Raw genomic sequence first — 21636 nt, forward strand, 5'->3', positions numbered from 1 at the left:
TCTCCCGTGTAGAGAGACAGAGTAGATCCTCCCCTCTGTCAGAGAGAGACAGAATAGAGACTCTCCTGTGTCAGAGAGAGACAGAGTAGATCCTCCCCTCTGTCAGAGAGAGACAGAATAGAGACTCTCCTGTGTCAGAGAGAGACAGAGTAGATCCTCCCCTCTGTCAGAGAGAGACAGAGTAGATCCTCCCCTCTGTCAGAGAGAGACAGAATAGAGACTCTCCTGTGTCAGAGAGAGACAGAGTAGATACTCCCCCGTGTCAGAGAGAGACAAGTAGATCCTCACCTCTGTCAGAGACAGAGGAGATCCTCCCCTCTGTCAGAGAGAGACAGAGTAGATCCTCCCCTCTGTCAGAGAGAGACAGAGTAGATCCTCCCCTCTGTCAGAGAGAGACAGAATAGAGACTCTCCTGTGTCAGAGAGAGACAGAATAGAGACTCTCCTGTGTCAGAGAGAGACAGAGTAGATCCTCACCTCTGTCAGAGACAGAGGAGATCCTCCCCTCTGTCAGAGAGAGACAGAGTAGATCCTCCCCTCTGTCAGAGAGAGACAGAGTAGATCCTCACCTCTGTCAGAGAGAGAGAGTAGAGACTCTCCCGTGTCAGAGAGAGACAGAGTAGATCCTCCCCTCTGTCAGAGAGAGACAGAGTAGATCCTCCCCTCTGTCAGAGAGAGACAGAGTAGATCCTCCCCTCTGTCAGAGAGAGACAGAATAGAGACTCTCCTGTGTCAGAGAGAGACAGAGTAGATACTCCCCCGTGTCAGAGAGAGACAAGTAGATACTCTCCCGTGTAGAGAGACAGAGTAGATCCTCACCTCTGTCAGAGAGAGACAGAGTAGATCCTCCCCTCTGTCAGAGAGAGACAGAGTAGATCCTCCCCTCTGTCAGAGAGAGACAGAGTAGATCCTCACCTCTGTCAGAGAGAGAGAGTAGAGACTCTCCCGTGTCAGAGAGAGACAGAGTAGATCCTCCCCTCTGTCAGAGAGAGACAGAGTAGATCCTCCCCTCTGTCAGAGAGAGACAGAGTAGATCCTCCCCTCTGTCAGAGAGAGACAGAGTAGATCCTCCCCTCTGTCAGAGAGAGACAGAGTAGATCCTCCCCTCTGTCAGAGAGAGACAGAGTAGATCCTCCCCTCTGTCAGAGAGAGACAGAGTAGATCCTCCCCTCTGTCAGAGAGAGACAGAGTAGATCCTCCCCTCTGTCAGAGAGAGACAGAGTAGATCCTCCCCTCTGTCAGAGAGAGACAGAGTAGATCCTCACCTCTGTCAGAGAGAGAGAGTAGAGACTCTCCCGTGTCAGAGAGAGACAGAGTAGATCCTCCCCTCTGTCAGAGAGAGACAGAGTAGATCCTCCCCTCTGTCAGAGAGAGACAGAGTAGATCCTCCCCTCTGTCAGAGAGAGACAGAGTAGATCCTCCCCTCTGTCAGAGAGAGAGAGTAGAGACTCTCCCGTGTCGGAGAGAGACAGGCTGCTGGCCTGACATAGCCTGCGCGTGCTCGCTGCGCCCGGTGTGGCGGGGCTCCTGGCCCGGCGCCCTCCGGGCGGGGCCCACCTCTGCCGTCTCCCCGCAGGTTTGAGCTGATGCGCATGTGCTGGCAATACAACCCCAAAATGCGGCCTTCGTTCCTGGAGATCATCAGCAGCGTCAAGGACGAGATGGAGGCGGGCTTCCGGGAGGTCTCCTTCTACTACAGCGAGGAGAACAAGCCCCCGGAGCCGGAGGAGCTGGACCTGGAGCCCGAGAACATGGAGAGTGTGCCGCTGGATCCCTCGGCCTCCGCGGCCTCCCTGCCGCTGCCCGACAGACACTCAGGACACAAGGCCGAGAACGGCCCGGGCCCGGGCGTGCTGGTCCTACGGGCCAGCTTCGATGAGAGGCAGCCCTACGCGCACATGAACGGGGGCCGCAAGAACGAGCGCGCCCTGCCCCTGCCCCAGTCCTCGACCTGCTGATCCCGGATCCCGGCCGTGCACACAGTAACGCGCGCGCGCGGCGGCGGGGGTGGGGAGAGTGTTCACAATCTATTCACAGCTTCCTGTACCTCAGTGGATCTTCAGAACTGCCATGGCTGCCCACAGGAGACGGCTTCTCTGCAGTAAACACATTTGGGATGTTCCTTTTCTCAATATGCAAGCCGCTTTTTATTTCCCTACACAAACCCTTAACTGACACGGGCCTTTAAGAACCTTAATGACAACACTTAATAGCAACACTTGAGAACCAAGTCTCCTCTCTCTCCCTGTCTCTCTCTCTCTCTCTTTCTCCACACCTTTCTCTTTCTTTCTGCTTCATGGTGGAAACACATCTGCCGCAAGCCCAGGCGGGATGCCCTCTGCATCAGATCGAAGCCAGGGCTGCCCATCTGCGGCCCCACGTTGCCCTGAACACACCTGCCGGGTCACCGTAGGTCTTTATAAAAAACACGTTGAGACGGGATTTTTTAAACTGTCTTTAACATTTTTAGGGACATACGAAATTTACAAAGGGCCATCGTTCACCCAAGGTTGTGACCATTGTTAACGCTGCCAAATTCTGCCAAAACCCCAACGTTTCCCCCTCAGCGCCCCCCACCATTCTCTCGTTTCCAGAGACCTGGGCGAGCCGGGAGCTAGTCACTCGTTAAGGGCCGCGCTCCTGACGCCCTGCACCTGGTCGTCCCCAGTGTTCCGAGTCTCGCGTTCACACAGGTCCATTGGCTTCTGACGAGGTTATTATTTGGGGGCACTGGACAGAATGAGAGTCGCTCTCAGGATGGGGAGGAGCCGGCCTGGCCTCCCCACCCACCCCCTTTCTGCACCCCCACCTTCTAGCCCCCCAGGAATCCTGGAGGAAACAGGCCCTGTCGGGAGCCTGGACGACAGGCTCTGAGTAAAGGTCATCCATGTGCCCGTCTCCTGCCCCCGCCCAGCCCCCAAGGACACAGATGGGAAGGGGTTGCCAGGGACTCAGCCCAGCTGTTCATGCAGGTTTGCAAGGAAAGCAATTCCAACACCACAACAGTGCGAAGAAAAGCAGTAAATGGATTCAAGCATTCTAAGCTTTGTTGACATTTTCTCTGTTACTAGGACTTCTTCGTGGGTCTTACAGTTCTATGTTAGACCATGAAACATTTGCATACACATCGTCTTTAATGTCACTTTTATAACTTTTTTACGGTTCAGATATTCATCTATACGTCTGTACAGAAAAAAAAAAAAAGCTGCTATTTTTTTTGTTCTTTATCTTTGTGGATTTAATCTATGAAAACTTTCAGGTCTACCCTCTTCCCTCTCTGCTCACTCCAAGAAACTTCTTATGCTTTGTACTAGAGTGCGTGACTTTCTTCCTCTCTTCCCAGTAATTGATACTTATATAACATAATTTGCCATGAACTGTTTGATGCCTTTTTATAAATACATAGCCCTCCCGGCTCCCCTTGCCCCGTTAGTTCTGTTCTAACCCGTAGGCTCTGTGGGCACGAGGCTGGTGAGGGGGGCTCGGAGAGAAGGTGGGTGCCTGCCCCGAGCCTCTCTCCCCAGCCTGCCCTCACACAGCGTCTGAGTCTGTTACAGTGCAAGACATGATACAAACTCAGGTCAGAAAAAAAAGGTTAGATATATCGCACATCCTTGTTCAGTGTTGGTACCATTGTTGACAAGTCTCAGCTTCTCTTTCCCTTGCCTTTGTTTCAGTTGTGACACACATATATCTATTTTTTTAATTCTTGGGTACAACAGCAGTTTTAACTGCAGACACTAGGCATTTGGATTACTATTTTTTTTTTAATGGCTATTTAATCCTTCCATCCCACGGAACACAGCTGCTGAGTCCAGGGGTGCAGCGGCGCGCGCTCCAGCGGGCCCGTCTACGGCCTCCCGCCGCCACCCCGCCCCCGACCGGACCTACCAGAGACGCCCCGGGGGCTCCCCCGGCGCCCATGGGGAGTGGGGCGCAGGGGCGGTGTCCTCGCGGAGCCGCTGGCAGCCCCCCGGCAGGTCGGGACAGCGGGCGCCGCGGGGCGGGGGGCCGGGGGCCTGGCCCAGGGCAGTCGTTCCCCGGCCAGCAAGCCGAGCGCTCGGAGCCCGGGGTCTCGTTTTGTTTAGCTCTTAGCACTTCTCACCAGAGTGATGACGGCACAAGAGTTGCTTCTGGGATGGAAATGTTTAAATTATGAGCAAGAACAAAGCGGTACAGTGTGATGATTGCTAGTTGCGACTGGAGATTACACACAGAAAAGGAAGTTGGTAGTGCTTTTTTGCTTGTCAGTAGTTTCAGTCCCACTATTTCCTCTAGTCTGTCCCATAGTTTTTCCCTTAAAAAAAAAAGATGACAGAAAAAATTAGGGTATTATATGTAGGAGTTCTAATTTATTTTGTGATACCAGTTTCAATCACTGTAGAGAAGCCCCCTTACGAATTTAAATACTGAGAAAAGGGTTTGTGTGTGTGTGCGTGCGTGTGTGTAAGACAGGACAGTTTAGGGTTTTTTGTTTTTGTTTTTTTCCCAAGCATTTATCTACCTCACTCTTATTTTTTATATGTGTATATATAAAAGGAGTACATCTCACATTTCTCAGCACCTGACAATATGCCGTTGATACTGGTAACCTCATGCACACCACAGGCCGCACACACCAGGGACGCGGGGCGAGGCCAGCCTGTGCCCCGGGGTCACAGCAGCGGGAGCTCACCTCCCCACTCGCCTTCCTCTGCGGCGGCTCGTTTGGCGCCGCTCCTGTTCTCCCCCTGACTCAGTTTCCCGAGAGGCGGGGAGGGTCCCGGCAGGTTGTCTTGGAAACCAGCTACTCGGTGCAGACTGGGGGGAGGGGCAGTGATTTCCAGTCTGGGGACCAGGCCGAGCCAGGGCCCCCACCTCCCCCTGTGGCCGCGGGGTGGCCGCTGGGCCCCCAGCCGGGTCAACTCAGCCCCCCTGCGGCCACGTGGGCTCCAAGAGCCGGCGAGCGCCTCCTACTGCGGCTTCCCGACCTGGTGGTGGCCAGCCCCAGGTAGGACGTTCGGAGAAGAGTCCCCGCCTCCCTGTCCAGGCTGTTCTCTCCACTTGGCCCTCACCTCCTTCCCAGGGGCAAACAAAGACGTACCAAACCTTTGGGCTGGAAGGGGCAGTGCCTCCTCCCCCCGCTCCCGCTGCTCACCGGCGGCCGGCGCCCCCTCCAGCAGCTGCTCTCACAGGCACTGGCGTTTCATCTGGGAAATGCAGTGGGGGGTGGGGGTGGAGGAATCGCCCCAAGTGTGGCGGCTCCTTTCTGCTCCCAGGACTGCCGCTGTGCTCAGGAGCTCCTCTCCTGCGGGAACACCCCTCTCCTTCCCCAAGTCCCCTGGCATCTTTAAGGTCATTGAGAAGTAGTGTCTGATCAGGGTTTCCCGCTTCCACACTGTAGGTGCCCCCGTGGAATAGTGGCCTCTCCTCCGTTTTGCACATACCTACCGGTTTCCACAACTGGATTTCTACAGATCATTCAGCTGGTTATAAGGGTTTCGTTTAAACTGTCCGAGTTGTTGGTGTCACTTTTTGTTTTATGTAGGTGGTTTTCCTTTAAGTAGAGAGAAAACACTTAACAGTATAGCGCCCATCATAACAAATGCTTCAGAAACACTTAAATAAAAGAGAATTTTTTGCTTGTGTGATGGTGCAGTCATTTTACTGGACCAAACCACCCACCTTAACTATACCAAGGCATCATCTGTCCACAGTTCTAGCCTAATTTTACGCTCATTTCCCACCTCTTCTTGGCTTCCTCCTTTGTATGCTCCAAATAACTTAAGCTGAGTTGTGGCATTCTCCATGCAGCCTCCTTCTGACAGCAGCTTGCACTGCTTGACGTGACGTGAACCACTGAGGCACATCATTGAATTGATGTGAGCATTAAAACCTGATCACACACAGCCCTTCCCTGAGGCAGCAGGAGCTGGTGTATTCTGGAGACGTTGTTGAACTGCAGCTGGGTGAGACCCAGACCACCCCAGGACTCCCTTAGAGGATGTCCTGACATTTGACACAGTTGGAATGAGCTTCCTCCTTGGAAGATAGAAGACCATGTTCATGGCCAACACTGGCCTTTCCTTCCAGCCTGTTTCTTATGACTTGGAACAACATTTCAATAATAGAGAAAAAAAAGAATGGTTATTGTGGAACTACTCAATGGAAAAATGCTTGGCATGAAGTGGTATGTTTTCAGTTGGGTAACAGATGTCAGAGCCAAGTATGACGCCAAATTCTAGGCCAGTTCGTTCCACGGAAGCCTCTTTCTCAGCAGCCCACCTCTGCTGGCAGGTGGCTGTACGGGATACAGGCCGCTGTTCCGACAAGGTCACACGTAGCTCAGAGCGGTGAGAAGGCTAGGATACTTGGTCCAAGGTCCTCAGCTGTTACTGTTGGGTCCTCCGGCCAGACAGTGTCAAAGGCGACTCTTCCCAGAACACAGGCACCCTCCAGTTGACAGTAAAGCTCCATGGGATGCCTTGGCCCATTCCAGCAGTCCCAGTAATGCATTTAAGGTTTGGGGTTTGTTCTTTTGTTAATATTACTTTTGTGTTTGTTGGCTGTGTTTCCATTTCCTGGGCTAAGCAGCATTGGGAGACATGGCCCAGAGATCCACTCTTTAAGAACCAGTGATGAAAATCAAACTCTTAACTCCACTCTGACATAGTGGGTGGTACAAATGAGAACTTCAAGAGAGGATGTTGCTTAGATTGAACCTCTGTTGCGAGAGATGCTGAAGATACAGACCTTGGACAGGCCAGAGGGTTTCATTTTTGGCCTCCAGCTTAGATGACTAGTTGGTCATTTAGAGAAAAAGCAGATGAACACTCCTTGATGGTGGAATGAGGAGGTGGCAGGAAACCATTGTAACTGGGATCGTGAATGACATGGACAGAGGAAAGCATGAGCAGAAGGTACAGGGCTTGGAAGGAAGGTACAGGGCTTGGAAGAAGTGTGGGCTGTGCTTGGAACTTGATGGTTTCAGAAGGTATCAGACCACATCAAGGCTCAACAGTCATCCATGGGCATTTGGTGTCAAGAGATAAAAAATAACATCCTACTTTGGAAACTGTTACTGCGGAGTTCAGTCAAATTGTTCAAGAACACGAACTGCATCGCACCCGTCAGTTGTCAGTTCTGGGGCATGACTTTAGGGTTTTGTTTTATTTTGTTTATGCAAGAACATAATGATCACTCATCTGTATGTCCACGTTTGTGTGTGTCCACATCTTTCTGGTAAACATCATTGTAATTAGTCACTCATTAGCATTTTCAATAGGGCTCTTAAGTCCAGTAGATTACGGGTAGTCAGTTGACGAAGATCTGGTTTACAAGAACTAATTCAATGTTTCATTGCATTTTTGTAAGAACATAGAATAATTTTATAAAATGTTTGTAGTTTATAATTGCTGAGAATAATTTAAAGACACTTTTTTTCTCTCTGTGTGCAAATGTGTATTTGTGATCCATTTTTTAGGACACCTGTTTACTAGCTAGCTTTACAAGATGCCAAAAAAAGGATTTTTCCCTGACCCAAGCCGTGGTTCACCCTCTTTCCCCCCTTGCTTTGTGCCCTAGTTTATAACAAAGGAATGATGATTTAAGAAGTAGTTCTGTATCTTCAGTATCTTGGTCTTCCAGAACCCTCTGGTTGGGTAGGGGGATCATCTTTTACTGCTCATTTCCCTTTGGAGTGTAGCTACTTTAACAGACTGAAAGAACCTCATTGGCCAAGCAAATCGCAGAGGTGTTGCAGCCCCGCAGTGCCGCGGCACCGTCCACACCGTTGGGCTGGCTGGTAGCTGTACTTTTAGGCGGTGCCCCGAGATGGAAGGACTCCATCGCATGGCTCCTGGTTTTCACAATGAGCACAGCACACAGACTGCCGCAGAAAGATGATAATTCTGGCGCACGCAGGCCATTTGCTTCCATGCCTCATATTATGATTAATGCTTTGCTATGACAAAGAAGAGACCCTGTTTTTATTTGAGGCAGAACACCGAACATAGATGTTTTTCAATAGAAAACAAACTTTGTAATAAAAACGACACACATTCAAGATCTTTTTTAAGTTTGACTCGTTTCTTCCTGCTCTCAGTGGGTTATTGGCCATATCAACACAGCTCCACAAAATCCCCACCACTGGAAACACCTGGGTGTTTTGTGCTACATGGGAGAAAGGTCCAGAAACAATTTGGGTTTTGTTTGCACTTTTCCTTTGGATGTTTGGTGTTGCGCAGACACAACCACAGGTGACGGATGCTTGGCAAAGACACCTGTCTGCTTTCTAAGCCAGTGAGGTTGAGGTTGGGGGTTTTGCCAGAGTTTGTCTACCTCTGGGACAAAAAAAAAAAAAATCAAACCAGAAGGCACGATGGAATGGATGCATCACAAATAATGAATTTTCTGAGTTTTCTTGTTTAAAAAAAAAGTTTTTAAAAAAAAAGGTAAAAAAATTAAAAAAAGGTAATAACATGGCCAATTTGTTACATAAAATGACTTTCTGTGTATAAATTATTCCTAAAAAATTCCTCTGTTTATATAAAAAAATCAGTAGATGAAGAAAATTTCAAAATGTTTTTTTGTATATTCTGTTGTAAGAATTTATTCCTGTTATTGCGATATACTCTGGATTCTTTACATTACCGAAAAAAAGAAACTTTGTCTATTTTGAATGGCTGAAGCTAAGGCAACTTTAGTTTCTCTTACTCTGCTTTTTTCTAGTAGTTAAAGTACTACATGGTTTAAGTTAAATAAAAGAATTCTGTATGCATGTTGGTCTCTGATTTTGCCCCTCCCCACCCCTTCTGGAAGAATCACCACACTTCTGAGCAGGGAAGCTGAGCTACGGGTGGTGTGTGTGTTCTGTGTGAAGGCTTCACCCCGTTTCTGACAGCTGAACCTTCTCGGCATGCAAATTACGGGTGAACAGGAAAGCTAGTCTCTCCATTAGGTCAGCCAGAAAAAATTTTGAATTTCTATAAAATATAGACACCTGTACTGGATTTTTGACTGCTGTGTAGGCTTTTCCATAGACAAAAGTCAGTCCAGGGCAGGTTTCGTCTGGGCGATTCTGGGGCAAAGGACTTTCTTCACACTTTGATGTCCTCGTTGGTCCCTCACGGCCCGCACACCTCCTCAGGGGGTACAGGCAAGGCCTCGGACACGCACACAGGGTGCTCACAGCTCACTGGTGCTGCAGAGACGTGTTAGTTGCTTTTCAGCCGATGATCCTGGCCTACCCCAGTATGTTGTGTGAAGTTGCTTCAGGCCTGTCCGACTCTGTGCGACTCTAGGGACTGTAGACACCAGGCTCCTCTGTCCACGGGGTTCTCCAGGCAAGAATCCTGGAGTGTGTCGTCATGCCCACCTCCAGGGGATCTTCCGGATCCAAGGACTAAACCCACATCTCTTCCGTCTCCAGCACGGGCAGGTGGGTTCTTTACCATTAGCTCCACCTGCGAATCCCTGACGCAGAGACTGCAAATCCAAGGGTCATTTTCTTTGCCAGAGGAAATGTCATGGTGGGAAGTGTGAAGACATGTTCTAAGGAAACAAGCTGTACATTTTCTAGAGTCAAACCTTACACATCGGAAGACAAGCTGATCATTTATTAGACTTTGATCATGGGACGTTATACATCAGTAGTAAAATCAGGCTACTGGACAAAGGGGGCTAACTAGCCAGGTGTAGGCAGTGCAAGTAAATGAAAGGCTGTGCTTGCTTACGACCTGGTGTCAGGGACTTGGACCTAAAAACAAGAAACAGAGGACTCTCAACTCTTGGTGTTGCCCTGGAGTTTTGCTTCCCATGGTCACGGAGGGCCTGGCACCCGGGAGACCTTCACTAGAGGACCCGTGACTCACAGCAGGCTCAACGTGCGGCTCGGGTGGGCATCTCACCTCTGGAAGGAGCCCAGATTCCCACCACCCCGGGCAGGTGGCGCTGCGCCTCCAGGCTGCAGAGGCGCAGTCTGCGCCTGTCCTCAGCCAGGGGAGCAGCAGGGTCTCCTGAGGATGAAGGTGCTGGGGCTGAAATGTGCGAGACCCTCCCCACTGCGCCCCTGCTCCAGCCCACAGTCCTGCAGAACTACTGTATCCACACTCTCAGGTCCGGCTATGAGCCCACACGCAGCGCGCTCTCACCACTGACGGACGCTCACATCCGTTCTCTCACCAGGTCTTCACAGTAACTCTGCAAAGGAAAGATTTCTATTCCTCTGTTTTATAGATGAGAAAACTCGCAGACACGTCCAAGACCCCACAGCTGTTAAATGACCGACCCAGGGCTGAGCCTTTTGAAGCTGTGTCAGCTTTCAAACCGTCTCAGAACTGCCCGCACCTCAGCTGTAACTAAAGAGACCCCAGTATGTATTGGGGGGATGGCAGGCCACTTAGACCACAAGCTGAGCAGGTCTCTGGCTGCTCCCGCAAGAACCCTGGAGGCCACAGGGGGTGGGAGATGACGGGTGTTCATCAAGAGCTCTGGGCCTCTGACTGATGACATCTAAACGTCTGCTTGGCGCCAAGCCACACGCATTTTACAATCTGAAATAACACTGGGGCTGGGTCCCAGGGGAGGCCTGGTGCCACTGTCCTGAGATGAGCTTAAAATAAGGCGGGGTGGGGGGAGTGGCCCAGGGCTCTGGGTAGCAGGTGGTTGCCTACAGTTGCAGAAGGCTCTCCTCATTAACAGCCGTGCAGCCAGCCCTGTGATTGGTGTCCAGACCACCCCGCCCCTCCTGCGGCCTTTGATCTGCTACAGTAGGACTTTGATCTGTTCTATGTCAAGTGAGCCCGTTCCATTTGCAAAGGGGTCCTGTAGAATCTATTGCAAACACACGAGTGTGCTGGAGGGCTAATGGTAAAGTGCGTTCCTTGGCCCAGTTCCTTTGTTACTAAGGTACAGCTGCTTTTTCTTACACTGAATAAATCTGGGCATTAAGTGATGATCTTTCTTTAAATGAAATTAAGTAGAAAATTACAGTGTGAGCACACCAACACAACAAGAAATTTCCCTGAGCTCAGCTCTTCCTCCAAAATATAATATGGCCAAAGGGGTTCCAATGGAAAGCTGCCCCTAGAACACACTGGAAAAGTAAAACCTTGCTGTGAGCAGCTTGGCACAGTGCCATAAAGCAAAATGAAAGATGTAAAGGGGAGGTTCTGTTTTTTAAAAGGCAGGAAAATACTGTCCATGGTAGAAGAGCTAAACCCAGCTATTAACCTTTGTTTTGGGGCCAGACACTACGGGGGGAATGTTACATGGCATGGCTACCATGAGAAGCGGTATAGCAGCACCTCCAAAAAAGTAAACTCAGAATTACCATATGATCCAGCAATCCCACTAGGTATTGTCACACATGCATATACACACACACACACACAACTAAACCAGGATTCTAAGAGATATTTGCACACCAGTGTTCATAGCAGTAGTATTTTCACAACAGCCAAAAGGTGGAAGCAACCCAGTGTCCATCGAAAGGTGAATGGATAAACAAAATGTAGTCTATATATACAATGGGGCATTGAGTGAGTGAGTTAAGTTGCTCAGTCGTGTCTGACTCTTTGTGACCCCATGGACTGTAACCTACCAGGCTCCTCCTTCCATGGGATTCTCCAGGCAAGAATACTGGAGTGGGTTGCCATTTCCTTCTCCAGGGGATCTTGCTGACTCAGGGATCGAACCCGGGTCTCCTACACTGCAGGCAGATGCTTTAACCTCTGAGCCACCAGGGAAGCCTCAGCCTTAAAGGAAGGAAATTCTGATGCATGCCACATGGATCAACCTTGAAGATATTTTGCTAAGTGAAATGAGCCAGTCACAAACGGACAAAAGTTCCATTAATATGAGGTGTCCAGAGTGACAGATTGGAGAAGGCAATGGCACCCCACTCCAGTACTCTTGCCTGGAGAATCCCATAGACGGAAGAGCCTGGGGGGGTGCAGTCCATGGGGTCGCTAGGAGTCGGACACAACTGAGCGACTTCACTTTCCCTTTTCACTTTCCTGCACTGGAGAAGGAAATGACAACCCACTCCAGTGTTCTTGCCTGGAGAATCCCAGGGACGGGAGAGCCTTGGTGGGCTGCCGTCTATGGGGTCGCACAGAGTCAGACACGACTGATGCGACTTAGCAGCAGCAGCAGAGTGTCAGATTCAGAGAGGGAGGGTAGAATGGTGGATGTCAAGGGCCACAGGGAGAAGGGAGAAGATAATGCTTAATGAGTGTGGAGTTTCAGTTTGGGGTGATGATGGTGGCAAGGGTTGCCCAAGTCAATGTACATATTTCCACTGAGCACTACAAAATGGTTAAAATGATGAATTTCATGTTATGTATATTTTATAACATTTTTTTATGAAGTTAGAAAAAGCCCAAACACTAGAGACTCGGTGGCTCAGAGGGCGCTTGCAGCACCTGGATGCACAGGCTCAGACGACCAGCGTGGGGCACCCGCAGTGGTGGCTGCACCCGTTTTCCCAAGGTCGGCCAGTTACAGGTCATCCCACCACATGGGGCTCTGGGGAACGAAGCAGAGGTCCCAGCGATCGGGAATCACAGAGGCCCGAGACATAGACTTTAAGAGGGGAAAAAGACATTACTAGCACTTCATTTTATTGTCAGGAAAACCATAACTGAAGCTAGTTAATCCCCTATGAAATGTCTGCCTTTCAGAGTGTTCTTCCTTCTTCTGACAATAAAATAACCCTTTGTGATTTCCTTGAGCGAATTCAGAACATTTTTCCTCTGTGCAAACTGTTTTATAAGCAATTTTTTAAAAAAGCCTCTCAAAGCACAGTTGAACTCTATTCACAGGATTGAAACATTTAATTCTCTCTAAAGGAGCAGTCCCCCAGTTGGTTCTCCCTGGCTGGAACTGCAAAGGCTGAGTTTCCCGTGAACCAGGTCTGGAGCCCGAGCCTTCTCAATCTCCTCCAGCATTTCCTGGATGATGACTTGCAGGGCTTTTCCCAGCAGGCTGGCGGGCAGCCAAGGAGATAACCGAGGAACGTGGATGAGCGCTGCGCACCCATTTCCATGATGCAAAGACAGGTAGTAGGCGTAATCGCAGACATACCTACAACCACACAAAATGCCAGGTTACTCCTTGGACCAGCCTTGAACCTCAGCTAAACACAAGCAAAAGTGGCAGGGCCGCAGCTCCAAAGCACCAGGGGCCCGCCACCCAGGAGACCCAGGCTTTGTTCTTCTGCCTCAGAAAGAACCTGCTGCTGGGAAAGAGCCATGGAGAGGCTGGCTCCAGGCCTCGTGTCCAGCACATGGCTGATCCCTGGGAGGCACCAGATTGCCACCCCCAGGAGTCCAAAACGCTCTCTCCCCAGCCTGCAGACCCTCCTCATTCTTGTCTGCTTTGACTCATTTTACTGTCAGAGTTGCTTCAGGTCTTTGCTCACGACCCTCCAATCCCCACCTTTAGCAGGAGTTAACATAAATTCTTATGTTAAAAGATCCAGAAATACGCAAGGAATATATAAAAACAACAACAACTAGATGGAACCAGCTAAGACCAAGATGGCCACAAACTTGACCACCAAAAGACCCTGGGGCTCATTATACCTTGATTTTTCTAAATTAGCATATTAAATGACACTGTAGCTAAATGACCAGACACTAAGGAACAAAAAAAGGATTAAAAGGCGGGGCGGTGGGGGGGGGGGGAGGGGTGCGGCACTCCACTCCCTGGAAAAAACCCCGACCCTTCCCAGGAGACTAAAGCATATGCCACCCCTCACCAGCCTCATTCCTCCTGCCTATGTCTTTATTTTTAAAATTAAATCCCTCTTACCAGGTGGGTGATAAGTTGGTCTATGAACTTAGCTCCCGCTTCTCTATACTTTTACTGCTGAACAAAGCTTGAAACCAAGTGGGAAAAAGAAACCTCTCCAACGCAGGCAGAGAGGGTCCGAGCAAGGTCCATACAGCTTAATTCAGTAACGAATTTTGGGGTTCAACTTGGGGCACAGTCTGTCCATTAATTCAGGTTTACTCACTGACCCAGGGCCAACAAAGCCAGCTAAGTAACTGAACCATGTGCCCCAATTCTTGACCTCTGGGCCAGTGAGGGACACTGGAGATAAATTAAGTTGGAGATGGAAAAGCAGCCGAGGATCAGTGGAGCACCCCCTGCCCCAGCATATCTACAGCAATGACGCCTACAGCAATTTGGGGAAGCCTGGCCTACCCCAGATATGCAGATGACACCACCCTCATGACAAAAAGAAAAGAGGAACTAAACAGCCTCTTAAAGAAGGTGAAAGAGGAGAGTGAAAAAGTTGGCTTAAAACTCAACATACAGAAAATGAAGATCATGGCATCCGGGCCCATCACTTCAAGGCAAACAGATGGGGAAACAATGGAAACAGTGACAGACTTTATTTTGTGGGGTTCCAAAATCACTGCAGATGGTGACTGCAGCCACAAAGTTAAAAGACACTTGCTCCTTGGAAGAACAGTTATGACCAACCTAGATAGCATATTAAAAAGCAGAGACATTACTTTGCCCACAAAGGTCCATCTAGTCAAAGCTATGTTTTTCCACTAGTCATGTATGGATGTGAGAGTTGGACTATAAAGAAAGCTGAGCACCGAAGAATTGATGCTTTTGAACTGTGGTGTTGGAGAAGACTCTTGAGAGTCCCTTGGACTGCAAGGAGATTCAACAAGTCCATCCTAAAGGAAATCGGTCCTGAATATTCATTGGAAGGACTGATGCTGAAGCTGAGACTCCAATACTTTGGCCACATGATGCGAAGAACTGACTCATTGGAAAAGACCCTGATGCTGGGAAAGATTGAGGGCAGGAGGAGAAGGGGACGACAGAGAATGAGATGGTTGAATGGCATCACCAACTCAATGGACATGAGTTTGAGTAAGCTCTAGGAGTTGGTGATGGACAGGGAAGCCTGGCGTCCTGCAGTCCATGGGGTCACAAAGAGTCGGACACAACTGAGCGACTGAACTCACTGACTGACCCAACTGCCGGGTGCTGACCCCACTTCAGCCAATAAAGCCAGGGTTGGTTGTAGAGCCATCTGGTTGAAGCCATACCTCTTTCTAGAGGACTGGACTGGGTGGTTGGTTGTCTAAATTGAGCTAATCCCCTGGTAAGGGGAGAGGGTGATGAGACAATTGGTTACCTGATTGGACGGGTTCCTGGCAAGAAGATCAAACTGGATGGGATCTTTATCTGAGCAATTTATATGATTTAGAGCAGAGGCCCCAACCTCTGGGATCTAATGCCTGAATATCTGAGGTGGAGCTGGTATAGTAATAATATAAAGTACACAATAAATGTAATGCACTTGAATCATTCTGAAACTATTCCCCCCACCCCAGCCGTGGAAAAATTGTCTTCCACAGAACTGGTCTCTGGTGCCAAAAAGGTTGGGGCCCGCTGACTTAGAGAATGTTTTCCCACTCCCGCTTCACCCTGTCTCTGGAAACTGCTTGCTGAAAGTAGTCACCTACATCAGATATTTCCCACAGCCTCACAGTGGGTCTGGGAACACTGAGTCACTGATTTCAGAGGGGCTTTCTAGCTAAGACCCTCTTGTACAGTGTCTCCCCTTCCAGCCCCTGCAAAGACTGCTTCAGGTTGCAGTTAGAGCTCCCAAATCACTTGGGGTGGGCCAACCCTGTGGGATCCGCATGGTCACCAACCCTAGGAAGAGGCCACTGGGAAGCTGAAAAGAGACTAGAAACAAGGACTCCTCGATATGGGTAACCCAGCCTCTATCCCAGTGAATACTGCTCAGGTACAGTCTCCGTAACTGTAAACTCTTTGAGTAGTGCCCACTAACAAGGAGACGGCTGATTTTCTTTGCTAACACTGCACAGCTCCAGTGTAAACTGGTGGGTGGAGAAAGCTGGCCAACTAATGGCTCTCTAAATTATTTTTCAATTGGGTCACTACTGCTAGTGTTAAAAAAGAAATGGGATGAGATCCCCTATGTTGGATTTTTCATGGCGCTTAGCCAGAAAAGGGAAAAAATGTGAGGCTAGTTTAAATCTCTCTTTCCTGGGAAAGATTGAGGGCAGGAGGAGAAGAGGGCAGCAGAGGATGAGATGTTTAGACAGCATCGCTGACTCAATGGACATGACAGTGAAAAGTGTTAGTTGCTCAGTCATGTCCGACTCTTTGCCATCCCATGGACTGCAGTCTGCCGGCTCCTCTGTTCATGAAATTCTCCAGGCAAGAATACTGGAGTGGGTAGCTATGCCCTTCTCCAGGGTATCTTCCCGATCCAGGGATCAAATCTGGGTCTCCCACATTGCAGGCAGATTCTTTACCTTCTGAGCCACCAGGGAAGATCCCTTAAAGGAGGAAATGGCAACCCACTCCAGTATTCTTGCCTGGAGAATTCCATGGGCAGAGGAGACTGGTGGGCTACAGTCCATTGTGTCTCAAAGAGTCAGACATGACTGAAGCAACTTACTACATTTCAGTGGACATGAGTTTGAGCAAAGTCAGGAAGATAGTGAAGTACAGGGAAGCCTGGTGTGCTGCAGTCCATGGGGTCGCAAAGAGTCTGACAGGACTCAGCAACTGAACAACAACAAGCTTTGACAAAAATCAAAAAATAAAAAGAATACTCATGAAGCAAAGAAGCCCTAGCATGCATTAAGCCTATAATAGAAAGTCTATTCAAACAAGGGCTTCTTAGACCCTGCCAGTGCCCTTTCAACAGTCCTATTCTGCCAGTAAAAAACTCAAGAGATAACAGCTTGTTCATGACCTCCAAGCTATAAATACAGACAGGGAAGAAATTCACCCAGTGAGGCCAAATCCTCAAACCGTACTCTCTACCCTAAACCCCAAGAGCATCTGGTATTCCAGGTGGTGCCGGTGGTAAAGAATCTGCCTTCAGTGCAGGAGATGTTAAGAGAAGTGGGTTCGATCCCTGGGTCAGGAAGATCCCCTGAAGGGCATGGCAATCCACTCCAGTATTCTTGCCCGGAGAATCCCTTGAACAGAAGAACCTGGCGGGCTATAGTCCATAGGGTCCCCAAGAGTCGGACACAACTAAAGTGACTTAGCATGCACTTAGCTAGATTTTGATTAAAAGACACCTTCTTTTGTGTGCCCTTAGCCTGGTAACCTCAGTACATTTTTGCATTTGAATGGCAGGATCTAAGCAACAGGAGAAAATACCATTTGTGCTGGGTGATTCCGCCCCAGGGATTTAAAAACTCCCTCACCCTTTTAAGAAAGGTTTTAGCTGAGGATCTCAGTGACTTTGAATTAGAACAGGGGACTATCCTTCAATATGTGGATGAAATTCTAATCGCCAGCCCCATCAAAGAGCTTTCTGACCATAACAAAGTTAACGCCTTAAATCATCTGGCAGAGAGAGGATATAAAGTTTCAAAGGAAAAAAGCCCAAATCTCCCTCCAGCGGGTAGAATGCTTAGGATTTAATAACAGAAAAGGGACACAGGGCAGTATCTAAGAAGAGGAAAGAGTGGATTTGCCAGATGGTGCTCCTCATAAGAGAAAACAGCCCCAGGGTTCCTGGGGTGCCTGGCTCTGCCATGTGTGGGTCCCTGGTGCTGGCTTAACTGCTAAGCCCTCAAATGAACAATTAAAAGGGAAGGACCTTGACTCTCTTGACTCTGTGACTGAGCATTCCTGGAGCTGAAAAACCGTCTCATGAGAGCCCCCAGCTTAGCTTTACCCAAGCTGAGACACGCCTTCCATCCATATGCACCTGAAGGAGGAGAAACTTCCCTGGGGGTGCATACACAAAAACTGGGACCTCTGACTCAGGTTGAGGCCTATTTTTCTAAACAAACTGTAGAGGGCGGGGATAGACTTCAAAGGCCACTGCCATTGCTACCCCCAGATCCTAACTCTTACCTCCCATATACCCGCCAGAAGAAAGAGAAAAGGCTTTGTGATGGGCCTGTTTTAAAAGCCCAGAATACCTGGAATGGATGGTTAACAATCATGGGCAGCTGCTCTTCAAGCTATTGCACTTCAAGCCATTTTGAATGGGCACTTCAGGCCGTATTACAGGCTGTGCTGTGCCAAGTCACTTAAGTCGTGTCCGACACTTCATGACCTCCATGGACTGTAGCCTGCCAGGCTTCTCTGTCCATGGGGTTTTCCAGGCAAGAATACTGGAGTGGGTTGCCATTTCCTCCTCCAGGGCATCTTCCCGACCCAGGGATTGAATCAGCATCTCATAGTACTCCTGCATTGGTAGGCAAGTTCTTTACCACTAGCCCCACATGGCCCAACATTACAGACAGGAGACCCTATATCAATGGCTTATCACATCCATCACTACTCCCAATTTCTGAAGTCTCCTTAAACAGGTGGTTGAACCAAACCCTTTCTGCCTCCAGAATAACCTCAACACTCACCCCTCCAAAGTCAAGGGAGGGACCCCCACCTCATACAGAGGCACACAGCCAGGTCAAAGCTGGCAAACGGATTTTACAGTAATGCCCTGTGGAGAAGGCAATGGCAACCGCACTCCAGTACTCTTGCCTGGAGAATCCCATAGACGGAGGAGCCTGGCGGGCTGCAGTCCATGGGGTCACTAAGAGTCAGACACGACTGAGCGACTTCACTTTCACTTTCCTGGGCACAAGGAAATTTTCAGATATTTGCTGGTTTTGACTGACACCTTTGGCTAGATTCCTGACCCAAACCAAGATTACCTCAGAGGTTTCTAAGGCCCTGATCAAGGAAATAATCCCTCAATTTGGGCTCCCTAAATCTATTCAATGTGACAGTGGGCCCGCCTTTGTTTCTCAAGTTACTAAGGAAATCTCTAGAGCACTGGGGATTAAACGGAGGCGGCACCCCTTTGGGCTTCCCAGGCGGTACTAGTGGTGAAGAATCCATCTGCCAGTATAGTAACAGCAGAGGCGCAGGTTCGATCCCTGGGTCAGGAAGATCCCGTGGAGAAGGAAATGGCAACCCACTCCAGTATCCTTGCTTGGAGAATCCCATGGACAGAGGAGCCTGAAGGGCTACAGTCTATAGGGTTGCGAAGAGTCAGACATGAGACCACAATGCTCAGGAAAAGTAAAAAGAATAAATCAAACTCTCAAAAGAAATTAAGCCAAACTATGTCAAGAGATTTATCAAACTTGGATCTCTCTTCTCCCCACAGCACTTCTCAGAACGCAATTAGCCCCTAAAGGAAAGCTTGGCTTAAGTCTGTATGAGATCAGGTACAGGAGGCCCATTCTTGAAGGACCTGCCTACAAAGTCAAGCTTAGGGACATGGATGACTGAAATATGCCTTACAGATGGGAAAAAAAAAAAAATCAAAGCTTTACATGTAGCCTTCCCCTTCTGACATGGTTTTACATCCTTTGTCCCCTGTTTATTTGAACACCTGGAAGGCTGCCCCAAGTGGGCAGGACCTTATCTTATAATCTTGACCAATTCAGTGCCTGACAATTGCAGAGCATAACTCTGGTGTGGGCCACCACACCAGAGTAAAGACAACACCTGTGTCTCTGGAAGTGACTGAGCCACTTGCTCAATTACAGCTGTGTGAACCTGTCACAGATCTTATGTTACTTTTCAAAGGGAGTAACCCTACCAATAAGTAAGTAACGTGACAGACAGGCTTAGCAGTTGGCCTTGTCATTGCCACTGCCTTATTTGGCTTCCATTGTTCTGCCAAACCTCCTCCTACTGGTAAACATTTCCTCTCTCCATGCTGGATATAGGGAATAACAACACTGGAGGCAGGATGAGTGGCCATTATTGTCTATTCCTTCTTATCTTCTCAGCTCTATCTCTTACAACCATCTGTGAAGAATGGGGATTTGGTGGTAAATTTCTTGAGAATTACAGCCTGCTGACAAAAGCTATCCCAGTGCTGAATCTGTCACCCCCACTCTCCAAGTGACACCTATAGATTAAAGGTATTACATTTTACCCCTAAGAATGACAACCTCATGCTCACCTTGGTTCATGGGTCTGTTAAACCTATCCCTCCCCCTGGAGGAGAAAATGGCAACCCACTCCAATATCCTTGCCCAAGAAATCCCATGGACAGAGGAGCTGGGCTGGCTACATCCATGGCGTTGCAGAGTTGAACACAACTGAGTGAGGGACAGCATAGCAAACCTATTCCTCCTGAAGTTTCTATCCCATCCCTAAAGCAGCTTCTCTGCTTGGAATCCCTCTATCAAACACAAAGCACGCACTCCACAGGACCACCGCTATGATCAGGCCTGCTGCCACTGCCCCTATTAAACACCCTTATGAAAAGGAGGGACTTACAATAACACCCTAGGGTTACTCTGGACTCTGACCACAACTGCTTCTATTACCCCACAATTTAAGTGCCTTGGGATTGACTCCTATGGAAATGTCACCCACTCTGCCCCTTGCACCGACTTGATGAACACCCACAAGGACCAGATGGGAGATGGACTTACTGCAGATGGAAAATGCCAGTTGTCAGACAGTTAGTATATGGCCCTCCTAAGGCCTGGTGAAAAGCTGCTGGTCAAGAATTCCTCAGTGACCCCCACTATGCAGGTGGGCCTCCCTCCTCACTCTGCAAGGGTACCCTCTGGGGCTAGCCACTTTCGAATGTGATTCAACTCCCCAGAACCTATGCTCCCTATGGGTACCTGTTCCTCTGTGGCCTGAGAATAAACCAAGTGCCCCATCAGAACAACTCTAACTCCTCTTTCCCTTCTGTGGGGTGGGCGCTAGTCCATCCTTGTTTAGATAAGCCCAATCTTGGGGACACCGCATGCTAGGGCAGCTAAGTTCTCAGAACCTAGCCATAATAATTCATAAGATCACCCAGCCTCAAGATAAAAGGGCAGCAGGACTCATTCTGGCAGCAGTAGGGACTTCTCTCAGACTAGTGGCCCCCTGGGGAAGGTTTGCACACAGTGAAATCACTCTACAAAATCTCACCCAGGCCCTTGAAGACTTGTCTAAAAACACAGGGTATGCCTTATAAGAACTCCATACTTCTCTGGACTAACAAGTGTTGTTCTGAATAAGACTAGCCCTTGACTGTCTCCTTGCTGAGCAAGTGGAAGCCAGCACAGTTATTAATAAAACCTGCTATATATATGTCAATAACTCGGTTGAGATAAACATAAAAAAGATATGAGTAAGCTCAATGATTATACAGATAGAACACACAAGGTCTAGACCCAAGGTCCATCTGGAACATAGTCAAGCAGGGTCTTCCCAGGTTAACTTGGCTTTTTCCACTTCTTACCCCACTAATTGCCATTATCTTCCTGCTTATCTTTGGGCCTTGTCTTGTCAACTTCCTTAGTAAATGTGACTTTGATGACTTTGAAGTCATCAAGCCTCAGATGATACTAACACAAGTGTACAAACAACTGTGACTGCAGTTTGCTGACAATTAGACTTATGTTAGGCTAGTCAGAACAGTTCTGCTCCCCTAATCCAGGGGAAAATGGCACTCATGTTCAGCAGGAAGGAGCTTCAGAAGTCAGACCTTTGCCCTTCAGTGGCCCTTGAGAATGAGAAGCAGTAACTAGTTAAGTTAAAGGATCCAGGGATAAGAAAGAAAGCTACAAACAAACAAACAAAAACAGACGGTACCAGTTGGGACCAAGATGACCAGGAACCTGACCTCCAACAAACCCTGAGTCTCATTATACAT

General features: G+C 48.9%; 2 protein-coding genes across 9 annotated transcripts in view; one reads left to right on the forward strand and one right to left on the reverse strand.

The window, feature by feature from the left end:
* IGF1R (insulin like growth factor 1 receptor) overlaps positions 1-8757 on the forward strand; it is a 300365-nt gene extending 291608 nt beyond the window's left edge. For all 3 annotated transcript variants that reach the window (XM_043489499.1, XM_043489500.1, XM_043489501.1), the window contains one exon: positions 1576-8757. In XM_043489499.1, coding sequence (XP_043345434.1) covers positions 1576-1957 — 382 coding nt within the window. In that variant the 3' untranslated portion in view covers positions 1958-8757. The remainder of the gene's footprint in view (positions 1-1575) is intronic.
* A 3569-nt stretch (positions 8758-12326) lies between these two features.
* The window catches only part of PGPEP1L (pyroglutamyl-peptidase I like), a 77304-nt gene continuing 67994 nt past the window's right edge, over positions 12327-21636 (reverse strand). For 2 of the 6 annotated variants that reach the window (XM_043490127.1, XM_043490128.1), the window contains exon 6: positions 12327-13064. In XM_043490127.1, the coding sequence (XP_043346062.1) occupies positions 12814-13064 (251 nt within the window). In that variant the 3' untranslated portion in view covers positions 12327-12813. The remainder of the gene's footprint in view (positions 13065-21636) is intronic. The other 4 variants (XM_043490132.1, XM_043490131.1, XM_043490129.1 and 1 more) reach the window with 4 other exon arrangements.

The sequence above is a fragment of the Cervus canadensis genome, chromosome 17, assembly GCF_019320065.1.
Source record: "Cervus canadensis isolate Bull #8, Minnesota chromosome 17, ASM1932006v1, whole genome shotgun sequence".
NCBI lineage: Eukaryota > Metazoa > Chordata > Mammalia > Artiodactyla > Cervidae > Cervus > Cervus canadensis.